The sequence below is a fragment of the Varanus komodoensis genome, unplaced genomic scaffold (genome assembly GCF_004798865.1).
Source record: "Varanus komodoensis strain SLA01 unplaced genomic scaffold, ASM479886v1 scaffold1, whole genome shotgun sequence".
In the NCBI taxonomy this organism is placed as follows: domain Eukaryota; kingdom Metazoa; phylum Chordata; class Lepidosauria; order Squamata; family Varanidae; genus Varanus; species Varanus komodoensis.
In genome coordinates, this window is record NW_025335268.1 from 138,138,772 (window position 1) to 138,158,079 (window position 19,308).

General features: G+C 41.9%; 1 protein-coding gene across 1 annotated transcript; it reads right to left on the minus strand.

Annotated features, from left to right (window-relative positions):
* Nucleotides 1-262: 262 nt before the first annotated feature.
* On the minus strand, nt 263-17,356 carry TNNI1 (troponin I1, slow skeletal type). The gene is given in 9 exon segments (XM_044432143.1): nt 263-423; nt 2,571-2,681; nt 5,549-5,725; nt 6,544-6,633; nt 7,998-8,129; nt 8,427-8,468; nt 12,306-12,340; nt 15,402-15,552; nt 17,291-17,356. Coding segments are annotated over 8 exon segments (801 nt in total). The 3' UTR covers nt 263-423; nt 2,571-2,573.
* Nucleotides 17,357-19,308: the final 1,952 nt, after the last annotated feature.

Here is a 19,308-nt window from a genome sequence, read left to right on the forward strand (position 1 = left end):
CTGCATGCAACCAGTCAGTTATGGCAACACCGCAGGCCTTCTGTTGAGCAAAAGACGCATGACAGATGATCGTGTGTGGTGAAGTATCTTCCTTTTGTACTTAACGCATTCATATCTCAGGACTGGCATGACTCCAGCACAGCTGATATGGCTTTGGAGGGAATGCTACATTGCAAGATAATTGCAATGGTCATTCCAGGGACTCATGCTAGCAAGATACTGAATGTTTCTACTGCTGGTTTGATGGACTCATGAGGGGTCAAGTGGCATGAAGCGCAAAGATGTAATAATCTTTTAACAGTGTCCATAAATGCAGTGACTGTACAGTTAATGCAGGAACATGTGATAAGATAAGGGAACACCAAAGGGCAAAGGAAAGAGATGTACGCAGGCACTGGGGGTCTTCACATTTCCAAGCAGAACCTGAAACAAATGATCAGAGAATGCAAAAAACAGCTTCATTACATTGGAGTTAGCCAGTTGACAAAGTATTTCTAAGAAGAAGCCCTGTTTAATAACAAAACAGGCAGAAGAAGATATTCTAAGAAGGTGAAAAAATGGGTGTGTATCATGGTTGGGGTGACGAAACAGGTTGCCTGAGCAGATATTCCCAGAAGAGGCACATGTCAAGTTTCTGCAGAGGGATATACTGAGTCTGTATAAGGCTTCTCACACATCGTATAGTGCCAAGTGACAGAGTCAATGGTTTATTGCTGCCCATCTGCATCAGAATATGCTCTAGCTCACCACAGTTTATTTAAGTCATTATGGGCTGTGGCACTTGCTGGTGCCAGTGGGTGACTATGTTGAATATTCAGGCTGTGACTTGTGATTGTGCCTTGTCATTGCACCCAGGCAGCAGGGTTATGTGAGGCTTAAACAAACTTAGCACAACCCAAGGCCTGTTCTAGGGCTATGTGAAGACTTGAATATTCAAAAACTGCAGTGGCACACATCGCAGCCAATGAAAGATTAAGCAACCCATCATGGGCCACTTGGTTTTTGTTGCATAAAGAGCACTATGTCCCTCTCAGCTTGGAGCTGGCGACTGACAGATCCCTTGCCACAAAAGACACCACACATATTCAAGGTCAATGTTTTGGAAGACAGTGAGACAGGAGAATGATGGCAGTTCTGCTTATTCTTGCAGGACTACAGTATGTTTCCCTTTCTCAAGTCCTATGCTGAACTTAGTCCTGCTTCCCATTCAAATGATTTGGTCTGGAAATATAAACTAAGCATCTCATTCAGTTGTTATCCTACACTGTGCATACTGTTGAATTGAGGAAAAGATTATTTAGGACAACGACTTTCAGAAGGGTTGTTAAAGAAAGAGCCCATTAACTCGGATGAGTATTAATCCAATTTTGCAGAAGTCAATGGAAAATTTTTTTAGAAATCAAGAAGACTGTGGCTGGTTCTCACACACAACTGGGCAAGATTTGGTTCACTGTTTCTTACACTGAATGGCATGCAGAACCTATTAAAATATTAAACATTTGAACCCAAGTGTGTATGTTCAGCAAATAAACATTGTTTCACATCATTATCGCTAAGATTGTGATGCAATGCCCTGCCTGGTATGTCCATTACTGTACCAGCAAGTCAGCCTCCTGGATGGCATGTTAATGGGGCACTCTCATGCTCAGGCTTGTACATCTAATGGCATGGGGCTATAAATCCAATTTCCAAAGCTGTAAACTTTTTTTCTCTTTTTTTGGTAGTGTGAGATGCAAAGCCACAATCCACCATGGAGATAACATAGAGCACACCCCCAAAGAGCTCTGTAACTGTTTCACTTCAACAGGCAGTGCTGCTTACAGAGCTAAGACAAAAAGACGCAGCCCAAACTTCTGATACCGAATTGAAAGTTATCATTGGGCATGCAACCCTATGGACATAGAAGAGAATGCTGTTGAATGTGCTACAGTTCTAACTATCTGGTGTATTGTATGGGTTCTACTGGAAGAATGGTAAGCATGTTATTAAGGGTCAGCAAGTTGTATAGTGAAGTTTCCCAAAGCCCAAAAGCTAGGAGAGTTTCTTGAACCTATATCAAAGCCTTATAGCCTTTAGCTGGTTTAGGAGAATGAAAGATAATTGCTCTGAGCTGCTTTCCCCAGTTATTTTGCAGATAGTTTGCTGTGAAAACAAAGCTGTTTACTGAAGCAGCTTCACCTAGGAAGAGCAGTTAGAGCCTGTGAGCATAGTTCCAAACTTGGAATAGTTGGAGAGAGGAACTTTATAAAATCCTTGTCACTCAGGCAACTTTGGAGCATCCCCTGAACTCCCCTCCCCTCCCCTCTTTGCATGTTTATAGTCTGCATTCATACTTCATCAGTATTCAGCTATATATCATCTTTGAAACAGTTTGTTTTGTTTCTTCTAACTATGCTCAAATCTAAAGTGAAGCATCTTTCCTAGACAAAGCCCTGGAATTCCTACTTCTGGCATTAGCAATACAAGCACATTCAGCATAATATGGGGACTGGGTCTCTTTGCTGATGATAAACAAAACTGATATGGACAGGATACTAAGCAGATAGGAAGAAATTAAGAAAATGCAGTACTTTTCACTGTCCTGTTGGAGATTTGGCAGCATCGAACATCTTCTTCCTGCCCTCCATTCCTGACATGGCCTCCACATTCTTACGCCAATCACCCACTTCTACAGGACGCTCCTGTGAAAGGAAACCAGGAGATTAAATCCATGCATTAGTATGATAAGAACAGTATATTAAGGGTCAAATTCTATGTCCCAAGTGGAGACTGTGTACATTGCGTGATTCCATGTAATCAAATGCTGTATGTGCACAGATTTCAACTTCTTGAGAAGTCTGCTCTCACTACAAAGTGGCAAGTGCTCATGGTTGTAAAGATAGAATTGAAAATGGGTGAGCACTGCCTTGTGAAATCTCAGAATCCAGAAAGGAAGGACTGAGCAGAATTTTCAGTGGGCAGGAGTTGTGTTGACATCCGGCATTGTGCCTGCTTCCAACAACTGGCAGAAATAAATTACACAAGCTGTTTTGATTTGCATATTGCATTTGATTTTGGTGGGAAAGATATTATACATACTCTCATCCCTGTCTACCAGGCTTTTGTCAAATTACTGCTCATGTCTCTTCCCTGCCCAGTGGCAACCCATCACAAACAGCCATTGCTATGTACAAGGTTCAAGAGTATGAATGTCAGTGCAAATGTCCTAAGGAATAAGGATGTAACTGCATGCAAAAAGTCTAATCCTAAACTTTGCACTTTTAAAGGGGCCAGTAATCTCGACCAGACCAAACCTTAGCAAACACAGAGAACATAAGCTGTTTTCCCAGTATTTGCCACTTCATGCAAAAAGTAGTCTAGACCATATCAAGCTCCCTATAGACTAAGAACCAACACACATTGTGCGTATGTTCAAACAGCTGCCACATATATACAGTTACGTTATTCGACAGACTCAACGTGGCTTACTTCATTCTCCTGCTACTGCTCTCAGTCTTATTCCTACAACAACAACCCTGTGAGGTAGGTTGGGCTAGGAGTGTGACTGGACTAAAGTCACCCAGTTGGCTCCATGGCTGGGTAGGGACCAGAACCCAGTTTGCCTGAGTCCCAGTCATGTGCTTTTAACTACTCACAACACTGGACCTCAGACAGTTGCAGAAAAAGGCCCTCATTGGTGTTCATGGAGTTTAGAACACTGAGCAAACCATGACATATTTTGTAGGTCAGATTCAAAGTAATTTCTAAAACTGAATGTCACAGCTTAAAACATGTGATAGTCTTTGGATGAGCTTCATCCCAGGAATTTACCCCATGCTAACATTTTTCAGGTATGAATGACTTTACTGGTAATAAAGATGAAGAAACGGAACATTAGCCCTCCTGCTTCCTCCCTTTGCAATCTTGCAAAACTGGCTGTGTGTGTTATGGGTTCCTTTCCTTATTATGAAATATTCTGTGTTAACCTTTGATATTGGAAAAGCAGATATTTATCACAGATTCCAGGGAAAACTCCTTACATGCATATTTACAAAGTCAAAGCCATCCTGGGACATTTTTCCCATGTAGGATGGGATATAAAAGTTTTAACTAAATAAATAAAGCACAAGCTTTGCTTCCTAGGAAAATCAAATGTACGTAGGTCTGCATAGGTACATTATGTTATTCATAGAATGCAGATGAAAATTAATTTCCCATGATGGACACTCACTGCCCTAATGGTGACATTTGCAAGTGCTCACAACTTGACTTGCCCCTTCATGTTTCTAGCCACACCAGTGGGTAATGCCTGGATTAATTCATGAGCTTGGTAAGGCTTTGTGATGGATCTTGTTAACTTCATTGATGGCATGTAATTTCTGAATTTATTATGTCTTCAGTCATTTTTGATCTCACCTTGCAGACCGGCGTCCATCTCATCACCATAGGCAACTTCATGCATTGGATTTAGCTATAAAAGCTCATGGCACAATACATGGGTTAGTCTTTAAGATGCCACAAGCCTCATCGTTTTTTTCCATGCTTTCCGCACATGTTCTTGGCACCTATTGGACAATGTGTGATTTGCAGTTCATGGGATAAACACATGGAGGCTTTGTGATAAACACTTTGTCACCACTGTGATAGGGATCACTTTTTGTACAGGGAGACCCTGCAGTGACCCTAATACGGCATGTCAGCCTTCAGATTATTGCCTTAAGATGCAATCCTATACATGTTCAGACTGAAAAAAAGGTCCTCCGATTCCCAGCATGCCACAGCCAGCATTGTTGGTTGAAGGGATGATGGGAATTGGATGTATTTTTTCTATCTAAACATGCACGGGATTGAGTCCTTAAATATTTGAGCAAGTGCCCCAAATGAAGGATAACATACCCAAGTGGTTAACTCGACTCTGGAAACCCTTCAGAAGAGAAAAAAATCAGTCATGCACTGTCTTGACCATGCATGATAACAAGACATGATATAAGGATTGGGATAAGCAAATGTACAAATCACAGTTAATGAAAATCTCAAATATCCTTAAAGTTATTTACCACATACAGACTTTAAGCTGCCAGAATAAAAGAACCCATTTTCTCTAACTAAAATCTCTCTTTTTTTGCTAGTAAATGCTTGATTTTCCAAGCATGCAGTAAGATGGAAGTAGTGCAGAAGTTGCTGGAAACAGAAAAATTAAGTAAAAATTCTGATACCCTTGTTGTCTAGAATCTGTAACATTGAACCCAGACTGCAGAGGGCAATTGCTCTAACTTTAGCTGAGTAGAACAATTTCATCGAATACCACATCCTAGATTGGTTAACCAAAACACATCCTGCTAAATAAAGACATCCCTACAACTATCCCCCTAAATGTTTGATTAGCAATTGCTTACTTAAGATTTTAAAAGTTAGGAAGAATCCATAAAAATGCATTCATTTTACTTCCCTTTGTAGCCAATCGGATGAAATGAAACAGATATAATCTTTCCTACACAGTAACTGCAAAAATGAACATCACATGTGACACTGAGCAAAGCAGGCACGTGTGGGACCTCCCTTCACTGACCTTTTCCGTGTCCTCCTTCTTGACAGACTTGAGGTTGGCTCTCAGGTCCATGGAAACTTTGTGCTTAGAACCAAGCAGAGCCCGAAGCATGGCATCAGCAGAGACACGGACACGCCGCAAGGGAGGGCGCTTGAATTTTCCCCGAAGGTCAAGCACCTTCAATTTTAGATCTTTAATCTACAGAGAAGGAGATAAATAATCAGCCATGTAGCAACCTTGTCATTTCTAAAGCAGAAAGCATGGGACTGACCATCTTGCTCTAGCACAGGAAGGAAAGCTTTGGGAATGCATTTCTACTCAGAGACTCTCCAGACACAGAGAGGTATTCCTAGTAGCAATTTTACACCTGGAACTGCCATTGTCTCTTGCCATACGCAAAAGAAAAATATGCACAGAAGAGAAAGTGCACACTGACTGCCCTCCCCACTTTTCCTTTTGCATGTACTGTATTTGTGGCACTAATAACAGAATAAGTAGATCCTGAGCTGAAGCAGAAGAATCCCTGGGCATTAGATAACATCAGAAGTCAACCCAGTTAGAATCTAGAACAAAGGAGGACCCTTGACCTTCTTTTCAAACTAGTGTTCCAGAGTTCTTATGAAAGTTCCGTGAGATCCTGAAAGTTCCTGTTACCAGTCAAAAGTCAACTCTACTCTCATCGTTTCAAGCCTGGCTACCATATGAACCAGGTCCCAATCCCAAATATGTATATTTTATTTTGTATCGCACCTAATTTTCCACTTGCAAAGGACCCAGGGTGGCTTACATTCCTCCTCTCCATTTCATCCTCAAAACAACCCTGCAAGGTAGGTCAACTAAGGGTCAGTGACTGACCCAGTAAGCTCCATGGTCATGGGTTTGAATGTGGGTCTTCTGAATCCCAGTCCAGTACTATAAACTCTAGATGGGCTCTCAAATGCAGAGCAAAGCAAAGAATACAAATTTGCTGTTAATATCTGAGCACTGAAGCAGGTACAATTTTGCCTTCTTCTTACCTCCCGTGTATTATGGGTGCATTTTGCTTCAATATCATATCTCTCCTCATCCACAATGTCTACCTTCTCATGTAGCTCCCGGCACAGATCCTATAGAATAAAAAGGGAAGTGGCCAGTGGGTGTTTCTGAAATTGTTAGCCCTCTGTTTTGCTAAGTATATCTAGCCATAAATACTATTCCTTTTTTGAAGAAAATATGGGAAAACTGACAATTTCTAGAAATTGGTGTGGAGGAAAATATACTTTGATGCTCATAACAAAGTAATGTTAAGGCTTCCCACTGGCAAGGTGTTCTCATGACGCTTGGCATTGTAATTCCTGATATTCAGTGTATTAGATCTTTTTCTTGATACTTGCATACCTGAGCCACAGGAAAATATCTTGCTATCTTACATTGGCAGTAGCCAGCAGCTATATTCCTGGGAACTTCTCTGTCCTTCAGCCAGTAGTCTGCGACCCAGCACTGCTACACTGCCGCACAACCTGGCCCCCTTTAAGAGTGGCTAAGCACCAAAATCAGATTGTCTCCATCTAGTGTGATAGGCTTCTGGCATAAGCAGTATATGTGCTCAGACGCTCAGTTACAAAAATGCAGCATGTATGCACTGCATAAATTACAAGTTACATATCGATTCAAAAAGAGTCAGATATTATTAAAGTATGGCCTCTCTCTCTTTCTTGCAATTTCGAATTAGAGTTTTCCTTCATGAATGTAATGGAGAATGACATTCTTATCATATATTACATAAAATTAATAAGGCCTTCAGAGGTCAGATGGACAGGCCTCCTGGCTGGATGTAAGCTGCAGTCCACCTAGAGTGACCACATATCCTACCTCATAGCAGGCAGTCCTCTATTGACCTAAGTGATCATGTGGCCTCCATATACTTTATGACAGTCCAGTTTAAAGATAAAGAGCCAAAAGAAAAGAAAGCAGGAGCCTTGAAACTGCCCGCCCACACTTGGCACCTGGGCAATGAACCAGGCAGGAGCACAGGGCCCTTCGTCACCCCGCCTGGCTTTTTTCCTTCCAAGGAACTCAAACAACTCAATAACACAAATGGGTGTATTAGTTATATATTTATTTCTAAATCTATCTCTATAAAGGAACATATGCAAACTTTATGCAACACTGCACCATCTTTTATCCTCATTTCTGGTTATGCATTTCTTCCTTTGTTGTGGTATGTCCATGGCCGCTGTCTTATATACCTTCAATGCGATGGCAGCGGGGCTATTTTCTTTTCCCATTATTTACTTGAAACACCTCTAAGGTCTACATTAGGCAAGAACTTCTCAAATATAAATGAGAAGCTCTTGTCTTGGACATCTTTCCTACATCTGTGAATGACCATTAAACTGACTGGAGATCTGAACTGAACCTCCTGTTATGGGTCATTAGACCTCTCTAATGCTCAAACGAAATTTTCAGAAGACCTGAAAGAAGATTCTACCTGGAGCTGGGCATAGGAAAGTCCACTGGTATGCAGGGGTGTAATCCTCTCTGCTAAATATCTCTCCTTCTCTCCTTGTTTGTCTACTTGCTCTTGTTCCCATTCTTCTTTTGCTTTAGCCAGCATCAAACTCTGAAAAAGAGAGGTCAAGGCATTTCAAGGTATAAGATCTGTCAACAGGGAATATTTCAGCAGCCTTTTTTCTGAGATGCTAGCTACACCAGAGTATTAAGTAAAGAACTGACAGGTCTCTCATACAAGGCATGAGGCAGAAATCCCTACATAATCGCCAAAGCTGCATGGAAGAGCTACATTTCTGTACAAGCTACATTTTAGGTAGTGCCTTTTAACTAACATGATCACATGATTGCAGCTTCATTGCCTCTGTTTAGACAAGTCCAAGAAGGCTGGGATTGCATCATGACTCACCTTCAAAAGGAGTTTGCGCGAGGCTGTGATCTTGGATTTCCTCTGTGAAGGAAAAGTAAATAAATCAATGAAGCTAATTAAGAAACAAAGCTAATTGACCACACAGCCATATATAAAATTCTTAAGAAAAAATAATGCAGGAGTTGTTCTTACCTCCCTGCAGAAATTCATTTGGAAGAAATAATAAAGATAGGAGAAAAAAGAATAAACAAGGTGAATATACAAATTATAATCTTCTGCCTAAGAGATTGTTAACATGGAATTAAGTGATACACTATGAAAAAAAAGAATACATTCCATTCCAGCTATACTACCCACTGGTCCCAGCAAGTGTGTAACCCCCTCAGTAACCTCCTTACTTGACCCTGTTTTATGAAGCCCACCAATGAGACTCGCTCCATAAAAACCACAACTGGTCCCTACTTCCAATTCTTGTTATCTTCACTGCTTGCTGCTTGCTAATGGGTCTTGGTGGGCTACTCCCACTCAACCATGCATACTTCAAATTTGACCAAGATTTCATGGAACATTCCTCACCTTTCCCCTCCAGCTGTTGCTACGCCTTTGGATCTAGACTTTCCTTTGTCACCTGTCTTTTCCAGGCAGCAGGCTCTCAACCCCATCAGTTTCAACTCAGGCCTGACTCCAGATGTGGGGCCACCCCTAGCAAAATGACCTCCCCCATTTCTGCCCCCTCCTAGCTCGCTTACCGGCAGCAGGGAGGGATGGCTGCACTATGAGGTGTGAGCTTTCCAACACTGTGAATAACCACAATGCTCAGGTGTTACATCTTTCTGGATTATTATGGCCCATATAGAGTGGGGCTTCCCAGCTGCTCACCACTGTGACCCAGTCAGCTCCAGGATGCAGGCAGGGAGATGAGCCTATAATAGGCATCAACATTAGCAAACCCTGCTTGTGACTTTAGGGCCCAGGAACTGCCCAAGGATGCTGATACTGACTTGGACCTTGTTAAATATATGGTGACACTGCTGTGTCCAATTGGCATGGGGCAGGGGGAGACATTCTTTCCCACTCCATTTTAGAAATGGTCTTGGAAGCCAAAATATCCCCCCTCCAAATTGAAGCTCTTGCTGCCAGTAACAAAGCCTTAGAAGAAGCGCCTCAGCCCTTAAGAGTGGGAAAACCCTGTCCAAAAACCTAGAGACTACCAAAGGACTGGTAACTGGAGGAAAGTAGTGGCTATTAAATAAGTCCCAGAGAGCCGTATCAGGATCCCACATAGGCCAGACTTGGTCCATGAGGTTCTGCACTGCTGGGTTAGCAGGAGTGCCAGGGGGATGATGGAATATTCTGGTCAATCTGTGTATAATGCTGAGTGTTAATTCTCCATTTCTTAATAATCAATGAACAGAGCCCACAATTCCAGAAAGGGGAAGCTAGTATGTGCTGGGAGCATGTGCTGATCAGTTCTGGGAAAGAAGGGAAAATGCTAAGCAATCCAATGTCACACGACCCCTGTTGTGCTCAGAAAATACGTAGATATTGCATAGGCAAGATGCAATTTAAAGCATTATTTGGAATTTCTGCACCCTTTTGACACTCTGTGATAAAAATATCACAAACTCTCACTGGGCTTTCCATAGAGTAGGAGTATTCATATTCTGAACAGTGGCTCCCAAAGTGAATGATGGCTTTGTTTTCACAGCTGAGCTCGAACGCAGCCGGTCCCACTTCATAGCCATGTGTGCAAGCGGGAATGCGGGGAGAGTTGTTGCTGGGAAGGTGGCTGGTTTTCCAGCAGTGGATGTTGGCCTCACTGAAACAAAATGGTGGGATGGACTGACCATCCCCAGTTCGGTGGGGCAGGAAAAAAACCACATTCCCTTGGCAAACCACAGGGGAAATGTCGAAGAGCTGCGCACAGAAGTCCTAAGTTCCTCTCTGCCATCTAGTGGTTGGTCGTAGTTTTATGAGTTTTACTAAAGCTGAAAGAGATTTATTCCCAAAAATTCTCCCCCAAATTCCCTTTGGGTATTTAGGATTCACCCAGTGATAGCTGAATTCAGTGTTTCATATCAGACCATTGACATATGTGAGCATTTTTTGGTTGACAAGCAATGGTATTATGGAGTTGATTTATTTCTAAATTTCTCAATTTGTATGCTGCATTTCAGGGCAAAACCCTCCCAAAGTGTTTCACATCAAATCCATTAAAAATGGGACACAATTCATCAAATATACTACAATTCAAAATTTGAAAGATAACATTAACACACCAGCTGTTATAAACTATACAGAGCACCCTACATGTTCATTTAAAGCAGCTCGAAATAAATTGGTATCTAAGTTTACTTCAGAAGCCATTAAAGTTGCACCCATGGAGATGATTTCCACGGATGAGCCATCATGAAGAGTCCTATCTGTACTGCCCCCTGTTTGGATAGAACTTGATCAAGGCTGATCTTAAGGTACATGCTGGTTCTTATGGGTGACAGTGGTCCTTCAAATAACCTGGGCCAACCATTGAGGGTGCATTCCTACTGCAGTGATCCTAAAAGGGCGAGGGACTCAAGGCTTGCCTTTATTCTATGCAAACAGGGGGAGCAGTGGAAGCAATCTTCACATCACGCCCTGCGTTTTTTCTGCATGTAGTGAGTGTTCAGAGAGGGAAGGAAGAAGGCTGCAGAGACCCCAGATACCTCAAGATCTCCCCCACCCCAAGGCCAGACTGCCTCCAAACTTGGCTCTGGGAATCTGAAGGATCCCAGTGGACCCTCAGAGACTGTGTAGGGGGCATAAGATTGCTCCCTGCAGCTTTCAGAGCTGCTTTCTCATTAATGGCCCTCTGATAAGCTTCCAATGAACCCAAAATGCCCAAGAAGCTAGTGTGAAACGCATTGGTATTACGTTTGCCTATGCTTCTTTTTTAATTTTACTGCAATCAATAACACTAATGGTATTGGACAATATTTGAAAGTTGATAGGTTTTGATATCCAGCCAAAATAAAAACAACCAAGTGATGCCGACAAGCCTAAAGCATCCAGTTTTCAACTCATGGGTAAACATTTCACATTCAAATCTGAATCTGGATTTTGAACATTGGAACTTAAAAATTGGAAAAATCAACATATTTTGAATATTGGTGGTTTTCTCAAGATCTACTACTTATACAAAGAACAACACTATGGTTGCAATCCTATGACCAATATCTGGGAATGAGCACCAAGGAACTTTTTAGGACTTACTTCTGAGCAAATATTCCTAGGATTGCACTGTAAGATTAAACCAAGACATGATTCTCAACATGGGATTGCCTTGACTCAAGTTCTCCTGTCAGATGCAGGATACAAACAAGTTTGGACTTGGGCAGCACTGGAAGGAGGCCAAGTGTGGCGTCACCTGCATAGCATCTTCTCCTTGGGTGGGTGGGGAGTGCTTCCCCAGCTGTCAGGTCAGACTAGGCAGCTTTATTAAATGCTTGTCCCCTTCCCATTGAGGCTTGTTGATAGCAGAGCAGGTTCCTTGTTGATCCATCCTGTATGGATGATCCACCCTGTATATTGACCAAGAACCAACTAATGTCACTGGGTTGGGGTGTGCCTTATGATGTCATTTGACCAATGGAAAGATGGTTGAAGAGTCAACCGTCTCCGCATTTGGTTTCCATAGGGGTTTCCTACCCCTAACTTGCATTGTGAGTATGGTGATGGAGGGTTCAGCATTAGGGTGTCATTTTCAGCAGCATACCCTTGAAATTTCTCACACTTATTCTGCTTTAAGTCCCAAATGCCATGCATAAGGTCATGGGGACCAAAGCGAACCACTGGATCCAAGGAGTAAGATGATTAGCTCTGAACTGCAAGTGAATTGAGTGCAATCCAGCAAAATAACAAGAAGAAATTAGTATCTCCTACTTACGGTTCAGGCATTGTGCAAACAAATTGTCCGCCTGTAAGTTGAAAGAAAGATAATCAGCATCAATGAATGAAACTCAAACCCAGAATTTAAAACCTGATGCAAACTTTGTTGAATAACATGAGCAGGTCCCATTGAAGTTTTTGATACACCTTAAAATTAAACAAAGCAGCCAGCCCTGCCATTCTACTCTCAAGCTACTAAAAATTATTGTCATGAAGGAAAACAATTTTTACGGTCGTTGCTCATCCTCAAAGTAAAAGGATATATAGGAATATAATAAATTTAAGTAGATGAATACATAAATCATGATCTAGCTGTGGACATTAAATGCAAGAGCCTCCTAAATTTATTTATACAAACCTTTGCCTGTGAAAGATACACTATGACTGTCCTATTCTGATTAGTTTCATGAAGGCAGCCACCCTGCGTTGACAAAGGAACTCATTTCTGTCTTACACGTATAGGACTGGCAGCATGCAGTCTGTGCCTCAACTGTGTATGCAACTCAGTCTATCTCATGGCATTAGATTTGAAGGTAGGGTTGTCTGCACAGAAAGAGAAAGCAGTTCCGAAATGGTAGATTTTCAAGGGATTTTCAATCTGCCATCCAACAGCCTACAGACTCAGAATTTGCACAAAAGCATTTGGATGTATTTGGATAGTTTTGTATTTGCATAAATTAGCATTCCTGAAAATGTGTAAATTGGCTGAAAATGTGTAAATTGGTGCAAATCCCCCAATTTGCACATTTGTATAAATGGTTATTTGTATGCTTTACTCTGTAGGAAGATTTGCGCTGATTTTACTTTGTGCATTTTTCTGTGGCTAAATTTGCACAGGAATACACAAAATTCAAAAATCACTCCATAAGCCCCACATTCTATAAGACTCCATGCAGCTTGAGAAAGGTGATCCATTGCAAAATCTATAGGTTAGCTCCAACAAATCCAGACCCCTTGCAAATTTCTCGGACTGGTTACTTTTTATAGGTCTTACAATTGCATAGCACATATAATATCGTGCCTGCCTTTTGAATAGTGGATTCCACACTGTCCGAATGGTGCATCAGTGGGAGAGCATTATTATTCCACAGATGGTTTCATTCAATTTATTCTTGGCCTAGTAGTTCTACCAGTCCTCCATACAAGTAAAATCCCATTAATTAAAGAAGCCAAGAGATTACAATTTTCTCATAAAATGTTTACACAAACTATATTTAGGGATCCCTGATGGATTTCCCTTGCTCTGTTCAGACATGTTCCATGCTGTTCCAAGAAGAATTATCTAAAGGATTGGTAGATGAAGTGAAGCAATATGCATGCAGCAGCCTAACATCTGGTGGAAATGCAGACTTCAGGTCAAGATGGAGTGTTATATTCTTCAACACTTGAAAGCCAAGACTTCTATTGTTTATGAACTGCTGCCACCATAGCAGAGCAGTACGAGCAAAGATGAGATGTACAGAAAGGCAGTCATTAATAAAGAAAGAAAAAATGAAACAGAATGTGGATTACAGAGTAATTCCATGCATGCCAACCATTCAGCATTTGGCCTCAAGAATTCAACTTCTTCCAAATACAAATGTCTCATTTTTTCATGGTGTAAAAAATATTTCTTTTGTTTGCTACTTTTGGCATTAGGAACTTCCCTGGACGGAATCAAATACTACACTCGTTTGTTATACACATAACTTTTAAATAAATGAACAGATTCACACTGAAGAAGTGAAATTTGTGTAAAAGTAATTTGATTAAAACTAGTATGCATTTGAAGATCTGTTTTCTGCTTTACTTCAGATATTCTGTATGTGCAAAGGCAAGATAGAAATATAAGAAATTGGATGGATACCCTAAAAGACCTGCATTTAAGGTCAAACTCAGCTATAGGTTTCTTGGCTTTTGGCAAAATTGTTGTCATTGAAAGTACCATAAATAACTTTAAATCAAGTGGAATTTGGATTTAGGTTCAATGAATCCCTTGATTCTCCTGTATTCCCTTGATTAGAGGAGCTTAATTAATTTCACATATTGCAGTATTTCCAAAATAATTACAATACTGGCAACAGTATGATTCTCTTTTGTGCTGATGCAAAAGTCTCACTTGCACTCCAGCTCCCTTGGGGCCCGAAGAATATCATTTTGAGGATTTATATGCACACCTGTTTTTTTCCTAAATTGTTTCATATTTATGCCCTTCTTTGCAGCAATGCAAAGAATAACACAAATAATACACCAATTCCATGAATGGCACAGAGAGAACACAGAATCTGTAAATGAAACATTCTGAGCTGGTTATGTTTTCTCTTTCAAATGAATTCTCTTGATGCCTGGGGATCACTATGGATAGCACTCAGAAATAAATAATTCCTCCAATTCAGTTTCTGATCAGTTCTAATCAAAATTCTCTCATAAGTCTGTGGTAAGGCAGCAGATTTGTTTGGCTTCTTTATGTTATGCAGTCAAGAGAATACAAGCATCCTCAAAAACACAGAGAAGGCAAATTCAGTGTAGAATACTTGGTCAACTATAGAGGTGTGTCTTCACAGACACAAAAATCCTTAACATAATTAGAATTCTTCTATAAGAGCTGAATAAAAGCTGGAATTTGATGAAGGAGCAAATCCATTTATTTATTTTTTACACATGCCCTTTTCTAAAGACCCTATTGCAGACTATTACACAGTCAGACACTTTGTGCATTATCTTTTCCACTACAGATCATCTACTCCAGGAAGTTTTCCTTTGTGCAAACATTTGAGGATCTAGAGATTCACAGCCAAAACTTGCCCTTAAGCTTCTTGCTATTCTCTCTGCCTAGTATCTGCAAGGTGCTCAGGATAATCATAATAAAAAAATTATCTCAACTTGCCAACAACTACATTAATGCTTATGTGGCCCTGTCTTTGCAAAAGCAATTGGTTTAAACGGCACTTGCCTGGCTATATCCCCCACCAATCTTGTTAGCCCGCTAATCTTTCATCTGCCTTGAGCAAAATAAAGGAATAATTCCTTTCGGCCTGTTCCATCTCATAAACTATCACAGTTAATGGATGCATGATTCCCCAAGGCTAGCTGTTTGCTGCAGCACCTTACCTAGTGCAGTCCAGGCAGGAGGGAGGTGGTGACTGGAGGATGGAAGCTTTCGGACTGTGAGGGGATGAGAAAAGAATAGGAATATTAAATTGAAGACGGGCAGCAACTGGTCAGTAAAAATAGAACAGACACACACACCCTTTGGGTACGCCTGTATTCACAGTGCAGGAGATGTCCACATATAGATCACATACCCACAATGTGTATACTTTGTACGCACTACACACTCACCACACTGCCTTTATGTTGTGCACATTGTGTGTCACACTCTCTGTACATACCTATCAATACCTAGCATATATTCTACAGATCAGCTAACCTCACCAAATGCATTAGACTCTAGCTAGGGTGGTCACATGTCCTCTTTTACAGGGGGTGGCTCTGTAATTGAAGGGCTGCCAGAGGACTATGAAGAAATCTTTTGGAAGGCTGTCCGATCCAAGTCCAGTTTAATGGCCATAAGAACCAGCAGAGGCTAATGACTCCTATAGCAATTGAGCTACTCATCCATTGCAGCTTTTGAGCTTTATTGTGCCCCATGATGCTCCTATTGTAGTGAGCCTATTTTTGGGGTGCAGTTCAGCAACCTGGAGAGCACCCATAAAACTCAAAAGAAAAGCTGCAATAGGCAAGGAGCCCCATGACATAGGAGACACCAGCCTCCTGGTGTGAATGGTTGTCCATCAATAGAGAAACCCTGGACAGCAGAGTGGGCAGGAGGAGCACAGAGGTCACCTGATCAGAGGCCTCCATAGGACAATCAGATGTAATGCGTTTGCATTTACATTATTCAAATTATTTCAATATGTCACCAATGCATGTATGCCTGTCTATTCGAATGTTATGCAAATCATTGTCCTCTTTTTTTGATTATGCGTGTTCTCTTTCTTGATGATTCATAAGCTGCCACTCTTTCAACTCCAAGCAAGCCAACCCAAGGTGGCCAATAGACAGAAATGTGGACAGAAATCCAAAGCATCCGAGAAGCACCAGCAAGGCGGCAGCAAACATAATCCAGAAGTGAGAAATTTCAGGCCTATGGTCCAGTTCCATCCTCCTTGGGTCTCCATGTGGTCCTCCAGAGCTTCTCAAATAGCCAGGAGCCCTTCCCATGGCCCTGCAGCCTTCCCCACAACCACCCACCATAGGGTAGTTTCCCAGCTTTTGTACAGTTTTTCCCCAGTTCGAAAGGTTCAAATGCCTTTCCTAAAGCTTAGTTACTGGACAGAAAAAATTTAGGCTAAAATATGCTGGCATTTAATTTAACTTTTCCCCTCACCTCTTTTACCTTTGGCCCTGTGCTATGTGTCTTCAGCTCCTCTTAACACTGGCATGTCCCCACCCACCCCAAACCTTCCCTGCACTGGCATCCAACCTTCTGAGGTTGCCTAGTCCTAAGCTACTCAATCAATCAAACAGAATCCAATTTCAAATCAAGCAATCAGCTGCATAGCTCAGCTTCAGTGAAACAACCAACACTGAGGCTTGTGTTCTTGCAGCTAAGCAGGATCAAGAAAACGTAACCAGATCCACTTTCTCCTGCATTTTGCTGACACATATTTGCATCATCATCCTAGTCATAGCTGATTTATAAGCACCTATCATACTGAAAAGCATCTAACCTAAAAGCCATACAGTCTGGCCTGTAGGCTTATGATCTAGAAAAGTCCCATGATTTCTGTGGAGGAGAAGGACCCATAGGATGTCCCCAAGGAAAACCTAAGCGATCCTACCCTGCCACTTCCAGGGGAAAGGCAGCCTAGGAGCAACAGTAGCTGCAGCAGCAATAGAAGTGTGGCCCTGCACCAGCATTGGTTCTGGGATCCTAGTTCCACAAGTTATTTCTTAACAGCTCTTGTAAGAAGCGGCCACTTTATTGGTCATGTTACAAATGAAAATTCCAACAGCTGTGATCTAACAAGGTGAACTGCAGGTGAGCTGTTGGTTTTCGACATGGTGTTCCTTTTAACCTGCTTTGTAGACAGTCCCTATTCGATATCCACCTGCCCTCTTGCAAACTCCCCCTGGTCTTCTAATTCTTTGACTGAAACCAGGACTGCCAAACTTTGACAGTCATACCTGATATTAATTTTATCAATATTAATACTTTCATTAATTATATTTTATTATTGTGACTTGGGCTGGAGTCAAAGGGTAGACCCAGAAAAAGGGGAGCTAAGGCAGCACTAGGCAGGCTGAGGTCAGAATCTGATCTCCCCACCATGGGGTCAAAGTATACATGGAAATCCGTATGTTGTGAGGGAAGCTTAAAAGGGTTTGATGGCTTGCTCATTTTTCAAATTCCAGAAGCTGGTGCTGTGGAAAAGCTTATAGAGGAACACATTTTGACTGGGGAGGAGCATAGCTCAGAGGTAAAGAGCATAAGTTTTTGCATGGTCCCAAGTTCTGTCCTTGTCACCTCCAGTTAAAAAGCATCAGGTACAAACTTAGCTTCACCTTGTTGTGTTCTGGCTCTGCGTCCAGCCCTTTGGGCCACAATTGTAGCTGTATTCACATGTTACCTGCATATCAGGTTCCTGTATGGACAAGAGGATGCAGACCCCCCCCCACACACACACACTAGCATTCACATTTTGAATGGCTCATGGACATCAGCAAAGTATGTGCCATTGGGCGAAGGCCAGGGGGTCCACTCCTCTGTGGGATAGCCCAAAGCCTGTGGATAACCATAGTGAATAAGAGACTTTGCCTAGCAACAGAAATAATGGGCCAGGGTGCTTCTTGGAAAATCAAGAAGAAAAATGGGAGTCAGACACTTCTCTTCCCAGCTGGTGCTTCACTTCTGAGGTTGCTCTGCACCAATCTCAACCAGTGTGCTAACAAAATCGTGGAAAGGTGTCTGTGGACTAGCATAGAGGACCTTGCTAAGGGAAAATACTGCATGCATGCATTGTTGTTGTTGTTAATGTGGCAATATTTCCCAATGAAAGTGTACCCACCCTGCTTCCAGTTATGCAGAACTTGGGCAGAGCACAGGTCTGGGCTGATATTATTTGGAAGGGTACATGCATAGCAGAGTCTGAATGCAAATAGCAGGAGGTTATAGGTCATAGTTGATGAGATGGGAGCACAGAAGGGGAGTTCAGGAGTGGACAGTCCTACAACTTTCGGGGTCATCAATCCATAGAAAATTGAGGGCTAAGAAAGATACCAGTCCTGATTGATGGAGGCAGCCTTTGTTAAGCATCTCTTCTTTGGGGCATTGCTTTTTTGTCTCTGAAGAGGTTGACTTGAGCATGGGGTGTCTCTCAGAGGATAGAGGATGACCAGTGAGCTGCCTTTGCACCTGTTCTCCCATGTATTTTTAGAGCAGATATTATGAGAACACAGTTCTATAGTCTAACCATCACAATGCCTGGCATTTTAATCCATGCTGCTATTATGGTGTGGGTAGAGAATACAGGCAGGGGGTTTCAACTGCAGTGACTGACTGGAGCGATGGGCACAGCAGGGCCACCGGCAGCATGGCCTCTGATGGGATGAGCTGCAGGTAAGAGTGCATTGGACCAACTGGCTTCTTTTAAGCTAGCAATATTTATGTCATGTTCATACCACCCTTGCTCCAAAGCACTCTGGCTGGTATACATCACTCTGCCCTACCTTGTACATCTATGCAACATTCCTGCAAGATAGGTGGAGACAAAATGACCCTGTAGAACTAAATCACCCACCAAGCAGCATAGCAGAGAAGGCTGTTGAACCCAAGTCTCTCTGACACTGGCCCTGAAGCTATTACAACACACTACCTACAGGTGCACACTTCTGATGGGACTTGCCACTAACTAGCTCTGCAACTTTCTGGAAATATTTATTTGTACTATTTCACCATAGGGCTTGCTATGGTGCGATGTTGTCACTTTCCATTTAGATAGGGAAAAGTCCTAAA